Source organism: Microtus oregoni, unplaced genomic scaffold (assembly GCF_018167655.1).
Source record: "Microtus oregoni isolate MIOR12 unplaced genomic scaffold, Mior012 000067F_001, whole genome shotgun sequence".
NCBI lineage: Eukaryota > Metazoa > Chordata > Mammalia > Rodentia > Cricetidae > Microtus > Microtus oregoni.
In genome coordinates this window covers 983,014-1,009,848 of record NW_024543954.1, presented here as the reverse complement: position 1 = coordinate 1,009,848, position 26,835 = coordinate 983,014, and the positions used below count along the sequence as shown (strand labels likewise).

The 26,835-nt window shown below is 41.3% G+C and overlaps 1 protein-coding gene and 1 pseudogene across 1 annotated transcript in view; one reads left to right on the top strand and one right to left on the bottom strand.

The window, feature by feature from the left end:
- Positions 1 to 9,458: 9,458 nt before the first annotated feature.
- Positions 9,459 to 10,771, bottom strand: LOC121440285 (annotated as a pseudogene).
- Positions 10,772 to 13,864: 3,093 nt separating this feature from the next.
- LOC121440267 (methyl-CpG-binding protein 2) overlaps positions 13,865 to 26,835 on the top strand; it is a 71,540-nt gene continuing 58,569 nt past the window's right edge. Inside the window, exons 1-2 of the mRNA XM_041641024.1 lie at positions 13,865 to 14,065; positions 19,305 to 19,428. Coding sequence (XP_041496958.1) covers positions 19,403 to 19,428 — 26 coding nt within the window. The 5' untranslated portion in view covers positions 13,865 to 14,065; positions 19,305 to 19,402. The remainder of the gene's footprint in view (positions 14,066 to 19,304; positions 19,429 to 26,835) is intronic.

Here is a 26,835-nt window from a genome sequence, read left to right as displayed (position 1 = left end):
TACCCAAGCCGAGGTCCCCAGTTAGTTCCTTGGGCAGCTGAGGATGGGGAACCTGAAATGACCCTATCCTAGAGCAATACTGACGAATATCTTGCATATCATCATAGAACCTTCATCTGGTGATGGATGGAGACAGAGACAGAGACCCACACTGGAGCACTGGACTGAGCTCCCAAGGTCCCGATGAGGAGCAGAAGGAGGGAGAACATGAGCAAAGAAGTCGGGACCACGAGGGGAGCACCCACCCACTGAGACAGTGGAGCTGATCTATTGGGAGCTCACCAAGGCCAGCTGGACTGTGACTGAAAAAGCATGGGATAAAACTGGACTCTCTGAGCATGGCCAACAATGAGGGCGGATGAGAACCCAAGGACAATGGCACGGGGTTTTGAACCTACGTAATGTGCTGGCTTTGTGGGAGCCTAGCCAGTTTGGATGTTCACCTTCCTAGAAATGCACGGAGGGGGGAGGACCTAGGACTTACCACAGGGCAGGGAAATCTGACTGCTCTTTGGGCTGGAGAGGGAGGGGGAGAGGAGTGGGGGGAGGGGGAGAAGGGTGGGAGGAGGGGGAGGGAAATGGGAGGCTGGGAGGAGGAGGAAATTTGTTTCTTTTTTTTTTCTCTTTTCTCAATAAAAAAAAGTTAAAAAAAAATAAAATAAAATGGCTCATTTTTATTCTCCTAGTAAAATATTTTTGGTAAAATATGTTTTTCTACTTTTAGTGAAAACATGAACTGTGTCATTCAAGTCTTTTTAAAATCTAATTTAAGGAACTTAATATTCTCTTTGCCAGGCACTCAGGAAGCAGAGGCAGGTGAATCTCTCTGAGTTTAAGGATAGCCTGGTCACAAAGCAAGTTTCAGGACAGCCAGAGCTACACACACACACACACACACAAACACACACACACACACACACACACACACACACACACACACCTGTCTCAAAAAAAAAAAAAACAAATCACAGAATTTCAAAAATGGCTTGGCATCTTCCCACATTACTCTTCTCAATGCAGGATTCACTTGTTATAGTCCAGAAAAGCTCTTGGGTTTATTTATTTATTTGTTTCTTTAGGGTTTTTCAGACAAGATTTGTCTATATAGCCCTGACTGTCCTGGAACTCAGAGATTCACCTGCCTCTACCTCCCAACTGCTGCAATTAAAGGGATGAACCACAATAAAAGGCTCAAAGATCTTAAATTAATTTATGAAGGTTGGCATTTTTATGTTGACTTTTCCATTCCAGCAATATGGTATTTGATTTTTTTTCAACATCTTTTAACTATTTTGGAACTTTAGCCAGTAAGCCACAGCCATGTGGCCATATACAGATTAATAGAAATGGGTTAAATTAATATGTAAGAGCCAATAAGAAGCTAAACAGCACATCTGATAGCACTAGAATAAACAAGCAAACACACCCAAGAGAAGTAGATGGCAGGAAATGGTCAAACTGAGGGCTGAAATAAAAAAAAAATAGAAACAAGGAGAACAATACAAAGAATCAATGGTTCTTTGAGAAAATCAACAAGATAGACAAATCCTCATCTAAACTAACTAAAAGGCAGAGAGACTATCCAAATTAACTAAATCAGAAACAAAAAGGAAGACACAGCACCAGAATCCATAGAATCGTTAGGCAAGTAACTAACTGTACTCAACAAAATTGGAAAAATCTAAAAGAAATGGACAAATTTCTTGATAGATACCACATAACAAAATTAAATTAAGATCAGATAAACAATTTAAACAGACCGATAACCCTAAGGAAATAGAATCAGTCATTAAAATTTTTTTCCAGTCAAAAAATAAAATCCAGGGTCAGTTGGTTTCACCCAGGGACAGATGGCTTAAGCACAGACTTCTACCACACTTTCAAAGAAGAGCTAATACCAATACTCCTCAAATTATTCCACAAAACATATACAGAAGGAACACTGCCAAATTCTTTCTTGAGGCTACACTCTGATACCAAAATGGCGCAAAGACTCAACAAAGAAAGAGAATTACAGACCAATTTTCCATCATAAATATTGATGCAAAAATACTCAATAAAATGCTGAATCCAAGAACACATCAAAAAGATCATCCAACATGATCAAGGAGGCTTCATCCCAGAGATACAGGGACAGTTCAACATATAAAAATTGGTCAATATAATCCACCATATAAACAAACTGAAAGAAGAAAATCACATGATCACCTCATTAGATGCTGAAAAAGCCTTTGACAAAATCCAACTCCCTTTCATGATAAAAGTCTTAGAAAGATCAGGGAATATAAGAAACATACATAAACATAATAAAATCAATATATAGCAAGCTGACAACCAACATCAGCTGTTGTGAAATATTATTTTAAAGTGTGTCACATTTGTTTACACTGTGGAACATTTGTTTAATGATGCAAAGGAGTCTTGCATTTGTTTAACTGATGGAGGAGGGTCATTTGTCTATCTGTTGCTTTCATTGGTTAATTAATAAATAAAATTGCTTGGCCTAATAGGACAGAATTTAGATAGGCAGAGTAGACCGAAAAAAATACTGGAAAGAAGAAAAGTGAACAGATGCCATAGCTCTCCTCTCCAAGATGGACGCAGGTTAAGATCCTTCCTGGTAAACTACCACCTCGTGGTGGTACACAGATTATTAGAAATGGGTTAATCAAGATGTGAGAATTAGCCAATAAGAGGATAAACCTAATGGGCCAGGCAGTGTTTAAAAGAATACAGTTTCCGTGTAATTATTTTGGGTAAAGCTATGTAAAGCTGTGTTACTTTACCTGTCTACAACACCTGATGCTCTAATAAAGAGATGAATGGCCAATAGCAAGACAGGAGAAAGGATAGGCAGGACTGGCAGCCAGAGATAATAAAAGAGGAAGAGAAATCTGGGGAAGCAAGAGAGATCAAGGAATGAGAAAAGGAGGAGAAGTAGACTCCATGGACCAGTCACACAGTCAGACAGCCAGACACAGAATAAGAGGGAACAAAATACAGAAATAGACAAAGGTAAAAGCCCACAGGCAAAAGGTACACAGGATAAATTAAGAAAAGCTGACAAGAAACAATCCAAGCTAAGCATGGGTATTTATAAGTAATATTAAGACTTGGCATGATTTATTTGGGAGCTGAGTGATGGGCCACCCAAAAGAGTAAAAGAGCAAAAAAGAAAAGAGTGAAAACAAACAACAAATTTTGGCATACCAATGTGGATCCAGAGTCAAAGAAAATCTAACAACAATCACTTAAATGGAGAGAAAATTAAAGCAATTCCACAAAGCAAGGCTGTCCATGCTCCATATCTATTCAATATAGTACTCAAAGTTCTAGCTAGAGTAATAAGACAACAAGAGGAGATCAAGGGGCCAAAAAATTGGAAAGAAAGAATTTAAAGTATTGTTGTTTGCAGATGATATGATAGTATACATAAGCGACACCAAAAATTTTACCAGGGAATTCCAACAACTGATTAACATATTTAGTGAAGTAATTGGATCCAAGATTAACTTTTTTTAAAAAATAGCCAGTAGCCCCCTTATATATAAATGATAAATGGACTGAAAAAGAAATCAGTGCAACAACACCCTTCATGATAGCCACAAATACTATAAAATATCTTGGTGGTAACTCTAACCAAGCAAGTGCAAGACCCATATAACAAGAACTTCAAATTTTTGGGTAAAGAAATTGGAGCATATATCAGAAGATGGAAAGATCTCTCATGCATTGGTAGGTGGTGTAGGAGGTCCTTCTGTCTTTGTGTTGCTTTAATTGGTTAATAAAGAAACTGCTTTGGGCCTGTTGATAGGGCAAAACTTAGGTAGGTGGGGAAAACTAAATGGCATGCTGGGAGAAAGGAGGTAGAGTCAGGGAGAGGAATGCCATGGAGCCGCCAGAGACAGACATGCTGAATCTTTCCTGGTAAGCCACTGCCACATGGCGATATACCAGTTAATAGAAATGGGTTAAATCAAGATGTAAGATTTAGCCAATAAAAGGCTAGAGCTAATGGGCCAAGCAGTGATTTAATTAATACAATTTCTGTGTGGTTATTTCGGGGCTAAGCTAGTTGGGCAGCCAGGATGAACAAGTGGGCCCTCTCCTTGCAACAGGTAGGATTAACATAGTAAAAATGGTCATCTTACTAAAAGCAATCTACAAATTCAATGAAATCCCTATCAAAATTCCAACACAATTCCTTACAGACCTTGAAAGAACATTACTCAACTTCAAATGGAAAATGAAAAGTCCCAGAATAGCTAAAAACAATTATGTACAAAAAAAGAACTTCTGGGGGTATTACTATCCCTGATTTTAAGCTCTACTACAGAGTTACAGTAATAAAAACAGCCTGGTATTGACATAAAAACAGACAGATGGATCAAAGGAATTGAATGGAAGATCCAAGCATAAATCCACACACCTATAGACACCAGATTTTTGACAAAGAAGCCAAAAATATACAATGAAATAAAGAAAACATCTTCAACAAATGGTGTTGGTATCACTGGATTTCAGCATTTAGAAGAACACAAATTGATCCATATTTATCACCCTGCACAAAACTCAAGTCCAAGTAGATCAAAGACCTCAACATAAATCAAGTCACACTGAACCTGATAGGAGAAAAAGTGGGAAATAGCCTTAAATGTATTAGCACAGGAGACAACTTCTTGAATAGAATACTGGTAGCACAGACTCTAAGGTCAATAATTAATAAATAGACCCTCATGAAACTGAAAAGCTTCTGTAAGACAAAGGACACTGTCAATAAGACAAAATGTCAGCCTACAGAATGGGAAAAGATCTTCAACAAGCCCACATCTGACAGAGCACTAATTTTCCAAATATATAAAGAACTCAAGAAACCAGACATCAACAAACTAAATAATCCAATTTTAAAATGGGGTACAGATCTAAACAGAATTCTCAGCAGAAGACTCTCAGATGGCTGAGAAACACTTAAAGAAATGTTCAACATCCTTAGCCATCAGGGAAATGAAAATCAAATGACTCTGAGATTCCATCTTAAACTTGTCAGAATGGCTAAGATCAAAAACACTAGTGACTGCCTATCTTGGAGAGGATGTGGAGTAGAGGAACACTCCTTCATTGTTGGTAGGAGTGCAAACTTTGACAGCCACATTGGAAATCAATGTGGTGGTTTATCGGAAAATTGGGAATCAATCTACCTCAAGACCCAGTGATACCACCCTTGGGCATATACCCAAAGAATGTGCAATCATACAAGGACACTTGCTCAACTATGTTTTATTCATAATAGCCAGAATCTGAAAATAATTTAGACTCCCCTCAACCAAAGAATGGATAAAGAAAATATGGTGTGCCGGGCGATGGTGGCGCACGCCTTTAATCCCAGCACTTGGGAGGCAGAGGCAGGCGGATCTCTGTGAGTTCGAGACCAGCCTGGTCTACAGAGCTAGTTCCAGGACAGGCTCCAAAGCCACAGTGAAACCCTGTCTCGAAAAACCAAAAAAAAAAAAAAAAAAAAAAAAGAAAAGAAAAGAAAATATGGTGCATTTACACAATTAAGTATTGTTAACTGCTAAATACAATGACATTCTGAAACTTGAAGGCAAATGGATGGAACTAGAAAAAAACATCCTGAGTGAGGTAACCTATTGGGGAGTATTATTTTAAGGTGTGTTGCTTTTGCTTATGCTGCATTTGTTTAACTCTGTGAAGCTGTGATTTTTTTTGCCTGTCTAAAACACCTAGTGGTCCTAATAAAGAGCTAAATGGCCAATAGAAAGGCAAGAGGAAGGATTGGTGGCATTGGCGGAGAAGAGTATAAATAGAAGAAGAAATGAGGAAAATGAGTAAACAACAAGAGAACAAAGGAGGGGAAGACACCAGGGGCCAGTCACCCAGCAACACAACCATCTGTAGAGTAAGAAGGAAAGTAAGTCATAGAGAAGTAAGAAAAGGAAGAGGCCCAGAGTCAAAAGATAGATGTGATAATTTAAGAAAAACTGGCAAGAAACAAGCTGAGCTAAGGCCAGGTATTGATAACTAAGAATAAGATTCCATGTGTGATTTGGTTCAGAGGTGAGTGGTTAGCTCCCCCAAAAGCCAAAAGGGTAAAACAGACAACAATAACTCAGACCCAGGAAGACAAACATGGTATGCACTCACTTATAAGTGTATTTAGCTGTAAAGTAAAGGATAACCATGCTACTATCTACAGACCCAGAGAGGCTAGGTAACAAGGAAGGTCCAGAGGTCAGCACAAGGATCTCCCTGGGAAGGGGAAATAGAAGAGATCTCATGGGAACATGAGTAATCTGGTTGGGAGGGGGAGAGCACTAAAAGAGATGACTGGAAAGGGGGCACATTTTGGGGTATGGTAGAAACCTTGTCCTTTCAAATGACTCAGGTCTCTTTGTGTGTTCTTTCAATCTCCAGGCCCTTGCCCAACTAGCGTACAGTACAGTGGCGCACAAACTGTACCAAGGGGGTAGCACAGAATTGGGTGTTACAGGACATCACAAGAAAACCCACAGAATCAACTAACCTGGTCTCATAGGAGCTCACAGAGTCTGAACCAACAACAGGAAGCCTGCATGGGACCAAACTAGGCCCTCTACATATATATGGCTTGTATGGCTTGGTCTAATTGTGGGAATCCTGACAGTGGGAACAGGGACTGTCCCTAATGCTTTTTTTTAAAGAATAAATTTTAATTAACATTATTATTGTGCATTATTTTTTAACTGATATTTATTGAGCTCTCATTTTTCTCTGCTCCCTTCCCTGCCTCTCCCCCAAGGTCCCCATGCCCCCAGTTTACTCAGGAGATCTTGTCTTTTTCTACTTTCTACTTCCCATGAAGATTAGATCTATGTAAGTCTCTCTTAGTGTCCTCATTGTTGTCTAAGTTCTCTGGATTGTAGTTTGAAGGCTGGCTTTTTTGTTTTATGTTTAAAAACCACCTATAAGTGAGTACATGTGATAATTGTCTTTCTGTGCCTCGGTTACCTCACTCAAAATAGTGTTTTCTAGCTCCATCCATTTTCCTGCAATATTCAAGCTGTCATTATTTTTTTCTGCTGTGTAGTACTCCATTGTGTGAATGTACCACATTTTCCTTATCCATTCTTTGGTCGAAGGGCATTTAAATTGTTTCCAGGTTCTGGCTATGACGAACAAAGCTGCTATGAATGTAGTTGAGCACATGTCCTTGTGGCACGATTGAGCATCCTTTTGTCCCTAGTGCTTTGACTGGCTGTTGGGACCCAGCTTCTCATACTGGGTTGCCTTGCCCAGTCTTAATACAAGGGGAGGTGCTTAGTCTTACTGCAATTTGATATGCCAAGCTTTGTTGATACTTATGGAGGCCTGCCCCTTTCTGAACTTCTGAGTTCAGGATTGGGGCAGTGGGTGGGGGGACTGAGGGGAGGTTGGGAGAGGGAATGGGAGGAGAGGAGGGAGGAAACTGCAGTCAGGATGTAAAATAAATAGATATATTTAATTAACAATAAAAAATAAAAGAAAACATCCAAGATAAAATCTCTTCCTTAGGACTTGAAAGGGTCATATATGAGATATAACAGATTTTGTTAAGTTGGTTTTTTTTTTTTTTGGCTCAACAAGTCTCTCCACTGATGCAGTAATCCAAATCAGACCAAATTAAACCAAATTAAAAGAAGCCCAGGTTTAATGGATGCCAGCTCTCCCAGGTGGCCCTCCAGGAAAACACGGAGAGGGAAAAAGTGAACCAGAACAACCACGTGTTCGTTCTCTGGGGGGCAGTTTAAATAGCCTGTGCAAGTGGTCTTGACCCTCCCTGAGGAGGGTTCACCATTTGGTGGGTTTCTCAGAGGTGGAGTTTGGACTGAGGCAACTCCCAGGGGAGGGGTCTTTAAAATGGAACTTTCCACCCAACTTTCCAAAATGGATGCCAGTGGCTGGGGTGAAGCCCCCAACCAAACATTCCAGACTCTTTGAATAAAGGGGTGCCAGGGAGCTGAGGTGATACTTTCAACCAAACAGATCTGTATGTATACTATAGCCTCTGTGGACATTTTTCTGAATTCTCACCTGGGAGTGAATGGAGGAATTGAGCTAGGTCACTGGAGGATGTTTAAGTTTTGTGGTACATACGGCAGTGTCTCTGGGATATAAACGTAATTAATTAAATTAATTAATAAAAGTAATTAAAATGTGATGGACAAAGAAGAAAAGAAAGAAAACAGGAATGATCAAGATTAATGGAGCTCCAGCTACCACCCAGGCCCACAGCTGGGCTTTGGGCTGGCCCACCCTAACATACCCAATCTAGGACCTGCTGGAGCTCATGAAGGGACTGGTCTCGTGGAATGATACCTGCAGGATCTCCATTACTTGGGGTGGCCATAGGATATCCAAGAGGAGTTTTGGTGGGGACCCAGTGAACTGATGGTGTACTAGAGGCCTTGAACCAGACCAGTGACTTATTGCAATAAACTTTTGCAAATAAAGCTGATTGGACAAAAGAGTATACTGAGTAACACATGTGGCTCCCAGTGCCACCAGAATGAATGAGGAGGTGTTGGAGAGGCAGGAAAGATAGAGAAGTGAAGAGGTTTGTTTTGTTTTTGTTTGTTTCCTTGCTTCCTTGTTTTGTTTTGCTTTGGTTTGACTTTTTTAAATTTTAAAACTTTTTTTTAGGGGTTCTGCAGGGGTGAGGGAAGAATATGAGGGCCTAGAAGGTGAGCAGAATTGAGGTGCATGATGTAAAATTCCCAAAGATTAAATAAAGAAATTATTTTAAAAAAAAAAAAAGATTAATGGAGCTCTAAGTCCATTTTGCCATGCTTCTCCAGGCCCTCAATAATCGATATATTTCAGGATACATGAGACAGACTTGATAAAGCAATATACCACAGACTTTGATTTGTTAAAAACCATCCCTACCTTGCCCTCTAGCGCCTAGCATACTCCCTAGAGTACTACAGACAGGGAAGACTTATCTATTGGGAAGAACCCCTAACATTTTTCCAGGTAGAATTCTGGCTAGTCCAAAAATGGCCCTTTTTAAAGGGTTGCAGAAAACTAAACACTGCAACTTTATTTAGTATCAACGGCTTTTATTTGGAGCAAATTCATTTCCAGGAACTGGACAGTTGAATGCAGGGGGAGCTCCATCAATTCCTTGATTTGTGGCTGAAATTACCTAGCATGGGTGAGAACAAAGCACAAAGCACACAACAAAACCACTTAAGAGTTTATTAGAGGAGACACGTAAACAGGCCTGGGGACATCGGTGTGGAGAAAAGAGAACTTGAAGATTGCACATCCAGCTTTTAAAGGCTGCCTAGCACATGCACACAGAGTGTTGATGTAACTATGTCATACACAGATGACGGAACTCACACATGTGCTCAAGGGCTTATATAACTGCATCATGCTGCACGTAAGTCATGCAGGGCCTTTTAAGGTCCCTGGGGCGGCTAAGTATTTTGCCTGAGCGCTTGTCTGCACGTGTGTGGCCCTGGAACCTGGAAGTGCTGCCACCGCTGTGTGACTGGAATCTTAACAGTGGCAGCTTGGCCAAAGCATTCAGTTGTTGGTAGGGTCAATCCCAGGGTTTCATCTGGCATCATAATGGCAGATCCTGGAGGAGTTGGGGTACCAGTTGGCAAATGAGCAGTGCCTCCATTGTTTATGCCCTTGGCCCATCCATATCTCTTGTTCTCTTACATCAGGGAAGGTTTCCTTTAAATCCTTCCTGCTGTCACCACATAATTTCTTCTTATTGCTGCTGTATTTCTTCCTCAAGTTTCCTGAAGTCATCTTCTGCTTGAGTTCTAGCTGCTTCTGTTTCTAAACCTCTTGGTTACACAGTTCCTCCATTCTCTAAAGCTCTTCTTGACACCTCATCAAACCCTGCCTCATTAGCACAACCTGGTGCTCCTGGTGTCCTGCCTTCATCTCCATATTCAGCTTCTCACAAGCCTCCCTGATATTTGGCTGCACCTGATGCAGCTGTTGCTTCTCCATCTTAATGAGTGTCTTCCTGCGGGTGATATCTGGGTGGCTGGTCTCTCTCCTTGTGAAATTGCTGGGTTTGGTTTTTTGGTTTTTTTTTTTTTTTATAACCAGATTCGCTACAAGTGCCCCTTCATCATCCAACTGGTCCACAGGCTCCACAGTCATAGGCCAAGGAAACGTGGTTAGCAAGGAGCCTTCACTGTGTCTGTCCAGAGCTTTCCCAGCAGCTGGCTTCCCTGCGAACTTAACAATGCTTTTCCCTGAAGGCCCTCCTCAGTTATCCACAATGACCACAGCCCTCTCCACTTGGCCACACACGAAAAAGTTTTTTTCCTGCAGCTCCTTGGATACATACTGAGGAAGGCTGTGGACTGTAAGGGATGCACTATGACAGACAAAGCGCATGCACACCTGCTTTCCATGGAGTGGCATATTGTCCAGCTCCACTTTGGCAAATTTCACTGGGGGTCGTGTTTCCAAGCAAATAAAGGCAAAGCCTTTATCCTTAAGAACGAAAACTTTGCCTGCTTCTCAAACAAAAAGTTTCCTCATTTTCTCCTAAGAGACTTCAGGTGAAGATTGCCCACAAAGAGACAGCTATGCCAGGTGAAGGTCTCTCCCAGTTTCCTAAAATTCTTCTGGCCGATAGTTAAGCCTTCATTTATTGGTGGGGTGGCTGTTGCTGCTGCTGTTGCTGTTGGTGGTGATGTTGATGATGCTTCCTTGGAGTATGGTACTGCTTCTCCAAGTAAAAGGTTTTATTGCTATGCATTTTTTGGACTCTTGACTTCAATTTGAACACAGCAAAGTATCTATCTTCTAGTCCTCTCTAACCTCCACTTCCTCTGCCCACAGTTTTTTGCTCAGAGTAATGGCCTCCACTGACCTTAGTTCTGGTTATAGTTCTTTATGGTGTATTTAAAATCATAAGTAGGTGTTGAATTTTATCAAATGCTTTTTCTTGCATGTATTGGGATAATCACATAATTTGTTCTTAAAATTGTAATTGATTTCTAATTTTAAAGCATACTTGTTTTCTTAGAATAAAGCTCAACATGGTGGGGTTTTGAGAGAAGGCTCAGCAGTTAAGAATGTTTGTTTTTCTTGCAGAGGACCCAAGTTTGGATCCTAGCGCTCATGTTCAGTGACTCATAACTGTTTGTAACTCACCTGCAGAGGTCTGATGCCATCTTCTGGTCTCTGCAGGCACCTGCACCTCTCTCTCTCTCTCTCTCTCTCTCTCTCTCTCACACACACACACACACACACACACACACAAACACACAAATGTAAAAGTAAATCTTTAAGAAACTACTCAATGATATGTAACCATATACTTCTGGATTCAGTTTGTCCAGAAAATAAACTTTCACATTTGTTTTCATAACTTATGTCATATATTTCTCAGTTTGTTATTATAGTAGTTATTTCATTTTAATAAAATAAATGTGACCAAAGTTCTTACTTTTCAATACATGATCCAATCTGCCAACCCATTAAACATTTGGTAGGATTTATCTGGTAAAGCATCTAGCCTGTTTTATTTTTTGTTGTTTGTTTTTGGAAGGAGGGTATTAAACATACTTTCTTCAAGGTTATGAAACTCTATCCAGACTATTTATTTCTATAGTTAGTTTGGCAAGCTGTACCTTTCTATCATTTTACTTATGTTTATAAGTTTACTCATAAAGTTGTTTTTAAAAGTCTCAGACTGAAGAGATGGCTCAGAAGTTAAGAGCACTGGCAGCTCTTTCAGAGGTCCTGAATTCAATTCCCAGCAACCACCTAGTGACTCACAACCATCTGTAATGAGATCTGATGCCCTCTTCTGGCCTGCAGAAGTACATGCAGCCAGAGCGCTCATATAAAATAAATACATAAATTAAAAATCCAGGTGGCCACTCATAAACATGAACCCCTAGTATTGTGGGGAGCAGAGATAGGAGGATTTCTGGAACTTGTTGGCTGTCAGTGTACTTCCAATTTCAGTGGGGACATTTTCTCAAAGAAACAAGCAGAAAGTGATAGAGCAGGACACCCTACATCCTCCTCTGGCCTCTGCATATGCAAATACCTGCATGCTCTCACACCAACAAACATGTTGATAATTTATATACATATCACAGTCATACTTATACACAGAGGAACAGTCTGTACCACTCTGTGATCACACCCACTTAAATTTTTTTTGCATTTATCTATTTTACTATTTTGTGTGCATGAGTGTTTTGCCTGTGTGTATGTATGTGCGCCACATGTGTGTGTGTGGTGCTCATGGTAGTCAGAAGAGGGCACCGGATCCCTTAAGACTAAAATTACAGATGGTTTTGAGTGACCATGTAATTGCTGAGAATCCTCTAGTTTTCTCCATTGTGGAAAAAAAAAATTCACTTGGGAGATCCTGCCCCAAACTCAGCCATCATCCTTGTTTTCTTCTTTCTTTCCATCTGACATCCAATACTTTTGGCTTACTTTTGAACATACATCTTAAATACCACAACTTATCAGAATTCAACAGCTACTGCTCTAGGTAGAGCCACCATCATCTCTTTCCTCTCAATGGGCTTCTTGGGTTTTGTCTAGTATCCACCACAGCCAGTTCTCCATTCTCCACCTGCAACATAGGTTTCATGATGTCAGCTACTAATTCAAATATCTATCAAGGACTTCTCATCTCGAAATAGTCACCCAGTTCTCTTGGTAGCTCAGGCTACCATTTATCTCTCTTCAGTCACACTGGTCTCCTTGATAAGTCAGGCAGTCCTTCCTTAGGGTCTTTAAACTTACCTAGAATGTTTTCCCCAGTTACCTATATTGGGGGGAGGCATGAAGGCGAAAACCAGAGGATTTCTAAATAGCACTCCTATCATACTTGCCTTATCTATTTCAGAGTCTTTATTTCTATGTAAAAATTTAAGTTCTATTTACTTGTATGTTTAGTCTGACTCTTCCTTACCATGATTCTAGTTTGTCTCCTTGTTCAGTACTAAAACAGTGCCAAGCAAGTAAATGAATGGAGGGGGGACCCAAATTTGTTAAGCATAAGATTAACACAAGGAGTTTTGGATGATAACTGATATCAGGGTAAGGTTGCTTTGACACTCTTACCTGACTCCCTACTACCAAAACCTTCCATCATTCTCTTAAATTCAGATTGCTGGGTCTCAGGTCCCAAATTACGTCTTCAAAAACAGTGCTAACCATCTGATCCAACAATGGCAGATCTCATATGGGCTTGGCATGTTCCATCTTCCTACCGTAGAAGTCTGCAAAGACCAGGGTTTGATATGTTGAGTTTACTGTCGGCCCAAAGAGCGTGACATCTAGAAATGAAGTGAACTAATACAATGGGTAGGCCCCTTAAAATAAGTCCCTTTGCTTGGAACAATGTCAGGCTTCTCAGCAGGCAACTTTGCTGCTTCTACTGAAAATGATACTAAGAAAATGCTGGTGCAGTCAAATGCTTATTGCAGCATACCAGATGCGGATGTGCTTGCGGATAGAGGAGGGTCAACTGCTCAGCAGGGTGGCGCTAATAGGCACCGAGAGCCTAGGCTTTCTTACGCGACAGCATCCACAGGGGCTCCATTAAACCTTAGCATTGAAATGCCGCCCACAAAACCATCCCTTCTGTGCCCTTGCCGCCTCTTTTCCCCAAATGACAGTCGATTGCCACCAATCCCGACTGAATGGGGTCCGCCCCCTTTTCCCTGGCCTAAACAGACAGGAACTCCTGCCAATTGGGGACGTCACTTCTAAGGCTCCGCCCCAGACTGGGCGCCACAGCCAATGGAGCGTAGGCTTGACTAGGCGCCGGAGGTGGGGCACGGGCGCGCAGGTGCAGCAGTGCTCAAGCTGGCCGGGAGGGCGGGGCGCGACGTCAGCCGTGCGGGGTCCCGGCATCGGTTGCGCGCGCGCTCCCTCCTCTCGGAGAGAGGGCTGTGGTAAAAGCCGTTCGGAAAATGGCCGCCGCCGCCGCCGCCGCCGCCGCCGCCGCCGCCGCCGCCGCCGCCGCCGCCGCCGCGCCGAGCGGAGGAGGAGGAGGAGGAGGCGAGGAGGAGAGACTGTGAGTGGGACCGCCAAGGCCGCGGGCGAGGACCCTTGCCGGGGGGGCGGGAGGTAGGGGCGGGACGTGGCGCGGGAGGGGCCCGCGGGGTCGGGCGACAAGGCTGGCGGATGGCGTCCCTCCTCTCTACCCTCCCCCTCCCTCTGCCACCGGTGGCGGCTTTCTTCTCCACTCGTCACCCTCAGTCGCAAGCGACCGTCCTCAGCACGATCTCCCTGGAGCCACCTTCGAATGACGCCCTCCCGCTGCCCGCCCCCTCTGTGCGCATCCTGGGCCTCGGCTGTGCAGGCGCCCTTGTCGGCTGGGCTTCGCCAGTTGGGGCTGCGCGCGCTCCTGCCCTTCTTGGGGCTTTGGGCCGCGGCAACGTCGCGCGCCCGCGGTCCCAGCCTCTCCCTGGATCACGCTGTCCCCTCTCCCTCGCGCACTCCCTCCTGTTACTTGCTCCCCCTCCAACACACACACACACACACACACACACACACACATTCACTCTCTTCTTCCCTCTCCCCCTCCCTCCCTCCCTCCCTCCCTCCCTCCCTCTCTCTCTCTCTCTCTCTCTCTCTCTCTCTCTCTCTCTCTCTCTCTCTCTCTCTCACTCTCACACACACACGCGCGCGCGCGCGCACACACACACACACAGACACACACACACACACACACACACACACACCGCGCGTGCGCAGTCCACCTCCCGTTGGGAGAGTGCGCCACAAGGGCTTCTGAGCTCTTACCCCCATCTCCAGGCTTTGCTCCCCCCCTCCTCCTCACCCATTCCATGACTTTTTGCCCCCACTGTAAGCGACTCGGTTCTCTAGCTCCATTCCCCATTTGGCAGGAACAAGTAGGTGGGGGTTATTGTCCACCCACATAAAGGACTAGACATTATGTTCTGGGTCTCACAACTCATCTAAAGAGATGGTTATAGTTCTCATCAGGGACCGTGGGAAGGGGACTGTGCGTTCCTCAGCACCTGAAGCTCTTCCTGAGACCATGCCCTCAGGGTGCTCTGGTTCTTTGGGGGTGCTGTGCTGTGGCTTCGGAATATGAGCGTCTTCCCACCCCACCCCCCTTCTTCGCCAGCGATCATCCAGTTACATAAGTGGAATGGGACATTGTATGTTACGGGCTTTCTTCGTCCTGGAGCGTTCAGGATCGCCAGTACCAGATGGGGCAAGTTCATCACATCATTGTGACTCCTGTAGATTATCTTTGAAAGTTCATTCTCTTTCGTTTGATTATAGTAAGATCACTTAAAATAAAACACAGGTGACTTTTATTTGACAATATTTCTGAGGTTTTTGCACTAACGGTTTAAAGTCATTATGGAGTCTAAAAAGATTGCTCTCACAATAAAGACTCTGTATGACATTGCTACATATGGACCCCTGAATGGTAAAGCTTGCTAGGAGTAACTCTGTGCTAGTTCCTTGTGTGTTTGGGTATGGGTTGATCACAGCAAAAATGGGTTCCACCACAAAATTGATATTCCTGACTCATGGTTATTTTTCCAGGAACACAAATGGACTCTGTTGAGCCATTTGCATGTTGTCTCCAGTGTTGGGAATCATTACCCCAAACAGTGAGACAACAGGATCAAATACAGGATGGTTGATGGTGATCATGAAACATAATGGACTAATTTATAGTGCTAGGTGGCTGAAATGTTGTAGAACTCTCACAAGTTCTAAGTATTTTATTATGCTATATAAATGAAGCCAATTTGGGCCTGGGTAGTAAAATTGTACTAATAGGTAATTATTACTGTAGAAGAGAATTTTGAGTTCGTGATTGGAATTGTCATGTGAATATCAGTTTCAATTAATAACATGATTAAGCTGACCTCTGGGGTCCTTTGAAATATGCCAGATCTCTATACAAAGATAAAGTCTGGATTATTTAGGCCTTTGGGGAATTTCCACAAGGATTTGGAAAAATACATTTATTTATGGGCTTTTGGTTTTGTTTGTTTTTAACTTCAGATCTTATGCAGAAAGCTTAGGAAACACTTGCTTTTATTTATTTACCCGGATATGTCAGAACCTTAAAGAATCCAAACAGTTTAGAAGTACAAATGATCTAAAATGAGTTGATACACATGACCCATTCATGGCAGGGCAGCTGAGCAGCTGATCAACAGAGCTCATTCAGTTTCACAAACACACGCAAGCCTTGCTTGTCAAAGATTCCAAGGTTTGTACATTTGAGCCTGAACTCAGAGTTGGAATCTTTAGTTTATTTTCATATTCTGCAACGTGTGTGCTTTTTTCAGGTGCCCTTCCAGTTAGCTATTTGTTGTACCTCTAGCTCTCCAAACAGTGTAAGCAACTTCCAGAATACAGTTTCTTTCCAAAGTGCCTGGTGACATCTAAAGTTAGTGTGTCCTTGAGAGTTGAGTTTGTGTATCCTAAGAGTTTGAAGAATCTGTATGGTTTTCTTGCTAACATTGATCTATCACATATTCCTATTTCCTTGTTTCACTTAGGAAGAAAGCATCATGTAGTCAGTTGTACTCTGAGAATTTTTTCTTTTTTGTTATTATTGTACTGGTGGTCAAACCCAGGACCTTGTTCATGCTAGGCAATCACCCGTCCACTGAGCTACATCCTGGCTTTCTACTCTTTCTTTCTTGCTATTTGAATCCTGAGGTACATCTGGGGCACCACATAGACCACAACAATTTTGGAAGGTTATGATCCATTTTTGCAATCTGTGTTTATATTTTCCAGATAGAGTTGTTCCCTCTGCCTGATCTGCTTCTATGAGGCCTAATCTACTGGGGGCAGGGAGGCAAAGCTATGGAGTTTGAAAGAAAAACCGACTACAGTCCCATGTACCAGTGCCCCAACTCCACCCAAGCACTCCTGAGAAGTTTGTTTCTTTAACCTAGAATAAAGAACAGCAGTGGTAAACTTGTTAACTTGTTTGCATGGTAAACTGTGTTTCCTGGAACCTTTTATGTTTCCTAAAGGTGACTGTCAGTAATAATCTTTTAATTGGCTAAGAACAGTTTATCACCAGGCTGTTTGAGTTACCTCTGGGAAACAGAGAATCGTGGACAATGACATTTGTAGTAGCCAATGTTTTAAGCACAGCCTCTACTGGAGAATTCCAGGGAAGTGGCAAAGTACCTCATTTTCATCACCTGATTTGGTAACACCTGTGCAGACTAGGCTATGTGGCTGACAGAAACTTATCTTTTTGTTGGGTAGAGAACAGTGCCCATCACAGCTTTTTGTAGTCACTCTGCTGTTATCCAATCAGAGCACTGCCTACTCTTCATTTCAGGAAGGACTAATGTCAATGGTTCCCTTCTTCTGGGGCTTGCTTATACAGAAGATGTGTGTGCTCTTCTCGTTTCCACAGTTTTCTCCTGCTTTTATCTTTCAAGTAACATTTTCCATTGAAAGTTTGATTTGTTTGTGATGGCTTAAATACTCGATTAGTATGTGGGATGACTGAGTGATAGCAAGACTCTGAGAGAAGGCAGACATGCCTATTTCCATGTTAAAGGGGGCAGTATGACCAGAGTAAATACTGGCGTTTTAACCTTCTTCTTGGCACTCTGCTAGCATGTGGTACCTCTTTGCCAGTACTATGGATGTCTGGACTCCTGTTATTGACCAAGCCTTGGTAAAAATGTGCTTATCTTGGATGGAGGTATTATAGTATGAACATTTTTGTTGGATTTTCACCTAATTCTACTCATTTTTAATTTTTTCCCTGTGAAACCTTAAGTTAAAAATCTCAAACTTTTTAAGAGCTTAGAATAAAGCTTAGCTCAGCTCCTAATGAAACATGGCTTTGTCAGTAGTAAAGTGTTTGCTTTGCACCTGGAGGTCACTGATTTCAGTTCCAACACTACGGGGGGGGGGGGGGGGGACGAGTAAAATTGTAGGTAAAACTGTTCTTGAGAACTTGTGACTTTGCAGACCCTCCTAAACAAGGTATTGGTTTGATTTTTATTAGGCGGATATTCAAAAAATATTAACTTTGGGATTTCAAAGTGTTCCATGACTTAATTCTATGACTTAAGGAAATTATGGGAATTAAGAGGTTTTACTGAGCTTTAAAAGATAACTATAGGCATCATCTAGGGAACTGGTAGTCAGCTGCCAAGGACTTGGTTGCTGTTGCCCTTCATCTGGATTTGACTCCATGAGTGACTAGTCTTAAGTTGTATAATGTAAGCTTTTCTATTAGTGATATCTTTGCTGAAAGAGCAAGGTATCTGTTAGCTAATATGGCACAATATAGGTTTTAACTAGGAAATGATGGTTTTTCTTGATGGCAACATCCTTATTTGAACATGTGTTCAAAAACAAGACAGGCTGAAGCAGGAAGATCTGAGTTTGAGGATACCCTGAACTATATAACAGAACTGCCCAAAAAAACAACAACAGGGACTGGAGAGATGGCTCAGCAGTAAGAACACTGGCTACTCTAACAGAAGACCTAGGTTCAATTTCTACTACCTTCATAGAGGCTCACTATAACTCCAGTCCCAGGGGATAGGATGGCCTCTACTGGCTTCAGCAAGCACTTCATGCAGGTGGTGGTACACAGACATGCGTTTAGAGAAATGTTCATACATATAAAATAACAATAAATAAAATCTCAAAAAATTTAAGAAAAATAACAAAAAAATCAAAAGACCCATTAATACAATGTGTTATAGACATTGAGATTTACTGATTTGAGAGGCTTAAAGTAATTGGTTAGAGATGGACTTCTCTATTTTGGATGATAGCTTTGGCTCTCCTGGTGCTTTTTGTCTTTTATCTCAAGGTGAAATTGTGTGATATTAGAACAGTTCCTTGCAGCTTTGACTGCTGGAAGCAAAAGAGAGACTTGGCTTTTGGATTTGGTGTGGTTTGTTTTGTGGTGATGTTCTGATGTTGCCTAAACTCTTGAACACATTCTATCCTTGACTTTTCCTGTATGATGTGGTAGAAGAAATACCAGAAATCACCACTTGTGGTATGCATTGTAGTTTCAAAGTGTTCCCCAGAGGTGTCTAGACCTTTGATAGTGTTGATTCTGACATGCATAAATCTTGTTTTTATTTTAGCATTCTGTGTCACGTGGCAGTAATTTGCAGTTTATTCTTTGCTTCTAACTAGATGATCTGGGAAGTAACATAGTACTTTGTCTGTGATTATCTTCAAAATGTCCCAAAAGCCTTGGGGAAAAAAAGTGCAGCTCAATGGGGACTTTCAACTTACAATTTTCTTTGTTTTAGGCTCCATAAAAATACAGACTCACCAGTTCCTGCTTTGATGTGACATGTGACTCCCCAGAATACACCTTGCTTCTGTAGACCAGCTCCAACAGGATTCCATGGTAGCTGGGATGTTAGGGCTCAGGTAAGTAACCTTCCTTTTTTTTTTTTTAGTATATGTCCTGGTTTGGCCATCTGTTTTTAAAACAAAACAAAAAAAAGGAAAAAAAGATATACTACTCTTGGACAGTATAAAAGTACCCCAAAGATGAAAAGCATAACTGGGCCAAACTGTGCCATATAATAAAAAAAAGTCACTTCCCTGAGCCCTGAAAGGTCAGTTCAGTCTGGGTAGAGTTACTTGGTAGCCACAATGTTATCTGGGGGTGGGTGTCAGATTAGAGCTGGAACTGGTGATCTGCAGCTTCAGTTCACCTTGAAGCAGGAGAGCGCTTGTCCTGAGCTCTTCACCTATGCTGCTGCTCTTACCTAGTGGTCTTCAGCATGATTTCTTTGCTTTGCTTTGGGCTAAATGACTTACTGGTGGTGTATTGCATTTTCAGATACAGGAACTGGTATTTGGTCTCCTAGAAGGGTACCCTTCTGAAAGTGTCACAGAACAGTGGAAACTGTAGCTAATGGTGCTTGCTTTCTGTGCTCCTGTGATGGAGTGCACTCAGAGATACTTGCAGCTCTTGTGATTCTAGAGCAGAATAAGTGCTTTTGGAAAAGTTGGAGAGCCAAGTAATTGTAGACCTAATATTTAGGTGACAGACCTGCTGCACTGTGGTACCATTGTGTTGACTTTAGTTTTGTTAGAGTGAATTGTTCTGTAATTTCTCATCCATGATCAGGCATAGATACCTCAAGCTTTTTTTTTAAATCAGTGGTTATTCCACATTTGATATTTTTGTCACCTGAATTTCTTTGAGACAAAACAGATAATTCCATTTAAATTTTTCCCATTTTCTACAAAAGAAAATGTTGACTGTTCACACATGCTGCATTGTGATTTCAGCCCAGACCCCCAAGTAGCCTTTTCTGTGTATCTAGTATTTATTACACTTCATAAAGCTATATACATAAAGCTCATACACATTACCTCATACTCAATAGCCTATTTATCTGGGGGAGTTAGTTTTAGGTGGAGGAGAATAGAAGGAAATGAAGACCTTAGCACTGTCTCCAGGTCCCAGGTTTGGTTCTGCTCTTGTTCCTGTGACTTTAGTTGTCATTCTACTTACTATGATAGGGCATGCTCCAGACCTGGCTGACTGTTCTTTGTGTTCCACTTATTTATGCTGGTGGGAGTTATATGGCTGGTGCTTTTTCTCGGGAATTCTGCAGACTAATTGTAATAGCAGCAAAGATGGGTTTCTTCTGGTAGATGTTGAACTGGGAGTGGTCTGTGTTTTTTTTTATAGTATTTTTCTCAGTTTGCAAATGCCTTTGTGAAAAAGGTAATAATGACACTACACATTTCTACAAAGAAATATAGAGAAGATGGATAATTTTTTTATTAAAAATATTACTACTTATAAATGAGAAAAACATATGAGTTCAAACAATAGAATTTGTCTTTACTTGTAAAGAATATCATATCTTTTCTCCTTTAAAAAAAGTTGTCAGGCATGGTGGTATACCACTTTAATCTCAGCACTTGGGAAGCAGAGGCAGGTAGATGGATCTTTGTGAGTTTGAGGCCAGCCTAGTTTACATAGCGATTTCCAGGCCAGCTAAGGCTACCATAGCAAGACCCTGTCTCAAAAAACAAAATGATAAAACTTTGTTACTGGTAGGTATTGGCATATCACCTTTCCAGATGGCTGTCTCAGTTCTTGGGCTTTATAATTTAGATAGATAACTTTAAATCAGTTTTCTTTTCATTATTAATAAAGTTGAAACTCAGTAATCATTGGCCATTTGTATCTGGCCTATGTAAATTTTTGTATTTATTTTCTGTATTCATTATTCCATCACAGTATTTTTTTTTAATTTTGTGTGTGAGTGTGTCTTCCTGTTTGTGTCTTTAGGGATATGAGTGCAGGTACCTGCAGAGGACAGAGGTAGATCCTCTTGGAGCTGCAGATATGGACAGTTGTAAGCCATGTCACATGAGTGCTAAAAACTGAACACAGGTCCTCTGCAAGAACAGCAAGCGCTATTAGCTGCTAAACCATCTCTCTAGATCCCCAAGATACTTCTTTTTAAATGGATCTTTAAGAAACCAGGGCCTTGTACTTTCTAGAGCCACTGAACTAAATGCCTAATCTTTCTAAGAACTCTTAATATATTAAAGATTTAACTCTTTGTCATGGTACAGATATTTTCCTACTCTGTCACGGTTTTTGATACTGCTTGTCTTTCTACTGTATAAAATCTCAGGCAGCCCAGTGATTGGCTAAATGGGTTAAAAATATGTCCACCAAGCCTAATGACCTGAATTTGATCCCCAGAGCCATGTAGTAGAAGAGAACCATCTTCTGCAAATTGTCCTTGGACCTACACATATGCACTGTAGTACACACATGTGTAATATGTACTCACTAAAAGTATTTAGGATTTATTTTGCTTTTAGAAAGTGTTTTCTGAGGGCTACAGGGATATTTTAGTGGTTAAAAACATAAGGAAACTTGCTGCATGGCCGGGCAGTGGTGGTGCATGCCTTATATTCCAGCACTTAGGAGGCAGAGGCAAGTGGATCTCTGTAAGTTCAATCTACAGAGTTCCAGGACAGACAGGGATACACAGAAGCCCTGTCTCAAAAAAAAAAGGACACTTACTGCTCTGCAAAGGGCCTAGATTCAGTTCCCATAGTTCACAACCAGGCATAACTACTGTTCCAGGGGATCGGTCTCTTCTGGCCTTCACAGACATCAGGCATGCACATGGGAATAAACTTACATGCAGGCAAAACACAAATAAAGTTTTTTTTTTCTACTCAGAGTTCTTTGATATTCACTTTCATTTTCTTTCTGAAAAGACTGGTGTATTTATAATATATACATATTTAATGTACACCATAAGTTCATGGGTTTCACATTCCTTTTTAAATTTGTTTTTTAAATTCTCTTCCCACCCCCCCCCCAAAAAAATCTGGGTGTTGGTGGCAACGCCTTTAATCCCAGCGCACTAGGGAGGCAGAGGCAGGCAGGTGTGCACGCTTTAGACTAAAGAGACTAAGGGATATTAGAATTGATGTCATGCCTATTTATGTCTCTCTAGCCCTTAGATAGTTTTTTTTTTAATTAGCTTACAAAATATGTATTCTGTTCTGTTGCTCATTCTTCCCTTTTCCCTTTCCTGTTCTCCTGCCTTGGCCTCCTGGTCCTGTCTGTAGAAGGCCCAAGAGGTTTCATGTCATATGTGTTCTATTGCCCGCTTCCCTCTTAAAGTTGCCCTGTGTTTTCAAAAATATTAATTTTTGTATTTTGTTTGGTGGTGGGATGGTTTCTAGAAAACACTTGGGTTTTGTCTTAGTCATTGGGTGAACTAGTCATTCGGTTTTCAAATTTTTCAAATGCTGTTTTCTTTAGATAAACAAAGTATCTCTTATGTTTTTCCTATTTTCTCTGTAAAGCTGTTTTGTTTTTCCTGAAATTTGGGGAATTTGATGGTGGTCCTTTGAACTAGCACTTATTCATTCACCTGTTTTGAGCACCTGCTTTTTTGAGCTAGGGGCATTACTAAGACCTGGAACTGGCATTTTTCTCCTTAATGGATGTGGGCTACAGTGCTTTCACAAGACTTGAACACAGCAGATCTTCACAAAAGCAGGTTTTTGATAAAATGGCAAGAGTGTAGAAGAGTGTGTGTTGAATTTTTCAAAGAGCCAGGTGTAGTGGCACACACTTTTAGTCCTAGCACTTGGAAGGCAGAGAGACAGACCTCTAGGTCAGCTAAGGCTATAAGGGCTCTGGCCCTTTTTAAAGTGTGTTTAAAGAAGCCAGAGAGATGGCTCAGTGATTCAGAGCACTTGTTGCTCTTGCAGAGAACCAGGTTTAGTTCCTAGCATCCATAACCATCCATAATTCCAGTTCCAGGGAATCCTTTCTTATCTCTGTAGGTACTAGACATGCATGTGGTACACATACATACATGCAGGCAAAACACTCATAAACATAAAATAAAGCCAGTAAATCTTAAATTTTTAAGTATATTTTGAGACAAAAATCTCACTGAGTTGCCCAGGCTAGCCTTAAATTGGTAATCTTTCTGCCTTCCTTGCTGGATTGACAGACATGTACCACAAGATCCAGTATATATTAAATTTGTTTTAGTCAGAATACACATAAAAGTTGCCATGTTAACTTTTATGTTAAAATGGTTACCATGCCATTTAGTGTGTTCAGATTGTTGTACACCTATTATTGCCATTCATATTGAGATTTTTTTTTAAATAAAGCAGCAATTCTGTGCTCAATGAACATTCCACTTCCTTCATGCCCATCTTTTCCTAAACCACTATCCTGCTGGCTGTCAATTTGACTGGTCTAGTGCCTTATTCTGTGTGTTTATGCATATGTTTTTATGTATTTTGTGTCTGCTTACACACAAGAATGTGTGGGAATATATCTTTTATCTGAACTTTAATATATATATAAAATATATATATATAATATATATCTGAACTTTAATAACAGTTGCAAATGCTTGCCTTCTATTAATGTATCTTAGAGATTATTTGGAATTAGTTCATAGAGAACCATGTCATTCTTTTTAACTGTTGGGATTAAATAGTCTTATTATTTATGAGATGTACTGTAATTCATTTAACTGTTTTTCTATTAATGAGTGTTTGTGTTTCTGATTGTTAAAATTTCATTGATTCTACTAGCTAGCTTGATATAGTGGCACATATCTATAATCCCAATACTTAGTAGGCAGAGACAGTAGGATCATTGCTAATTTGAGGTCAGCATGTTCCACATAGGGGTTCCAGACCATTCAGAGCTATAGAGGAAGACCCTATCCACCCAAAAATGTTAATGCTATACATTCTTCCCTGTAGATGCTATTTAGGTCAGTGAAAAGTTTATCTGTAAGGGAAAGTTCTAGAAGTGGAACTTGCTAGGTCAAAGGATATATGCATTTTAAAATTTCAAAATATTGCTAAACAAAGAGGTGGCCATTTGGTTGTAGATTTTTTTGAGTAGATGAACACAGGAATGTATGACTACAGTACTATTTTTAGAGATTAGAGAGTAATTGGGCTAGGAGGAAGTTGTTTTTAGCAGTTAGCACTAGAAAACAAAACTTTGGAAGCTTCCATTTCATAAAATACAACCTCATGTGAGCAGGGCATTTCAGGCAAGACATTTTACTTGAATAAAATGGAATATTTTTATTTTGAACCATTCTAAGTTATGGTAGCTCCTTTGGATGCCTGGCTGAAGAGTATGTCCTCAGATGTTGGACCTTCTGCCTCTTTCCTGTCTTAATATGCATAAAAATATCCTATAAGTATTTGGGACTAAATTGCTATTGCTTCGTTTCTCTATGGCTATTGTAGTATATATAGCAATACTTTATTCATATAACCTCTACTGATTGAGCTTCTGTTGTGTAGGGTAACTGTGCTAGCTACTGGGAACTGACCTTAATCCTGGCCTAATGTATATACAGATGGGCAAATAGGCTGTGATTTTTTTTTCCCCAAGGGCTTGACCACTATGATTGAGAAAAGTGTGTGCCGCTGAGGGAGCATATAAAATGTTAGATTTGGGGAATGGAGGTAGATAACAGTTTAGTTTTGTTTTAAATGACAGTCAGCACCTAGATAATAAAAAAAACTTTAGCTGAGTCCAGGAGAAAGCATCAGTAGGAAAAAATAAGTCTTAAGGATAGACCAGAATTCCTCGCAGATGAGACATGAGAGAATATGTGGGGCTGGCTCAGTACATAGAAATAGGCAGGTAGGAGTGGCAAGCTGGTGCCTGTGGATGGGAGCTCTTGTGTTTTCAGGCATGTAGTACAGATGTTCAGGCAGCTGTATTCCAGGCAGGCTCAGCTTTCCTTACAAGCTACATTATACTATGAGATACCACTTTTAACCCTCAGAGGCAGCAAGCAGTTCCACGCTGTGGGAAGGTTATAGCTAATACCTACCCGCCTACTGGGGCGTGGCCTCGTGGACTATTTACCTGGGTGCGGAAGCTTATCTGGCCCCTTCCTTCCTCTCTCTGCTTGCCTCTGGGCTCCCTTTTGGCTGTTTGGTTTGCTTTGGATCTGAGCCGTTGTTAAAGCAGAACATCCTGACCTTGTAAGTCTACCTACCCCTAAATAAACACCGATCTGTTTTCTTAGTTCTGAGCTAGTGTGAGATTTCCTTTTTGTTAAGCTTCCGATCATTTCCGCCTTCAGTTCCATGTCCATCCATTCTTTCCCATTTCCACACTGAATTTGTTCTGGAGGGGATCTATTCTTTGGCCAAGTTCTGTCACCTTCCCGTTCGTTCTACCTATTGTGCCTCCAGAGCTCACATTATAGATATCTTCACAACCTCCTTCCCCTGCAATTTTGGCCCCCAAGAGACAGGAAGACATTAACTAGGATGGAGCTTTTCCTTCCAACATAGTTTGGTTTTTTTTTTTTTTTTTGGTTTTTCGAGACAGGGTTTCTCTGTGGTTTTGGAGCCTGTCCTGGAACTAGCTCTGTAGACCAGGCTGGTCTCGAACTCACAGAGATCCGCCTGCCTCTGCCTCCTGAGTGCTGGGATTAAAGGCGTGCGCTACCATCGCCCGGCTCCAACATAGTTTATTAACATAGTAATGCTCAATAGTGCCAGCCTGTGAGGTGGTCCAGACTAGCAGAAGGTATTAAATGATACTTAGTTCTCTTGATTTTTTTTATTCTATAAAAATATTTTACCACTAACCTATACCTTCAGCCCTTAAGGCCTTACTGATTTTCATTTGCTGGGTTTTTTTTTTTAAATATGTGTATATTTTTGTTTTTGAAACAGTGGTGCTGTGTAGCACTGACTGGCCTAGAATTTTTTGATTTTTTTGAAACAGTCTCATATACCCCAGGCTAGCCTCAAAATCACTATGTAGCTGAGGCTGGTCTTAAATTACTAATCTTACTCCCTCCCAAATTCGGGGATTAGATATGTGTGTCACCATACCTGGCTTTACTATTTTTTGAATAAGACTTTGATAGTTAAGGAAGTGTGTGAGCAGACTTGCTCCTTTCTTGTCATGGACCAGGTCCATCCTGATGAGCCAATGTTATTTATTATGTATACAACATTCTGCCTCCATGCATGCCCACATGCCAGAAGAGGGCGCCACTCATTACAGATGGTTGTGAGCTACCATGTGGTTGCTGGGAATTGAACTCACTACCTCTGGAAGAGCAGTCAGTGCTCTTAACCACTGAGCCATCTCCCCAGCCCCTATATAACATGTGACTGGTGTCATTTTGACTGAACTCAGGTGACTTCGCCACCATCTTGGCTAAGAGCCAGGTCAGGTGACCAAGTTCTGCCTTTTTTTTTTTTTTTTTTTTTTTTTTTTTGGTTTTTCGAGACAGGGTTTCTCTGTGGTTTTGG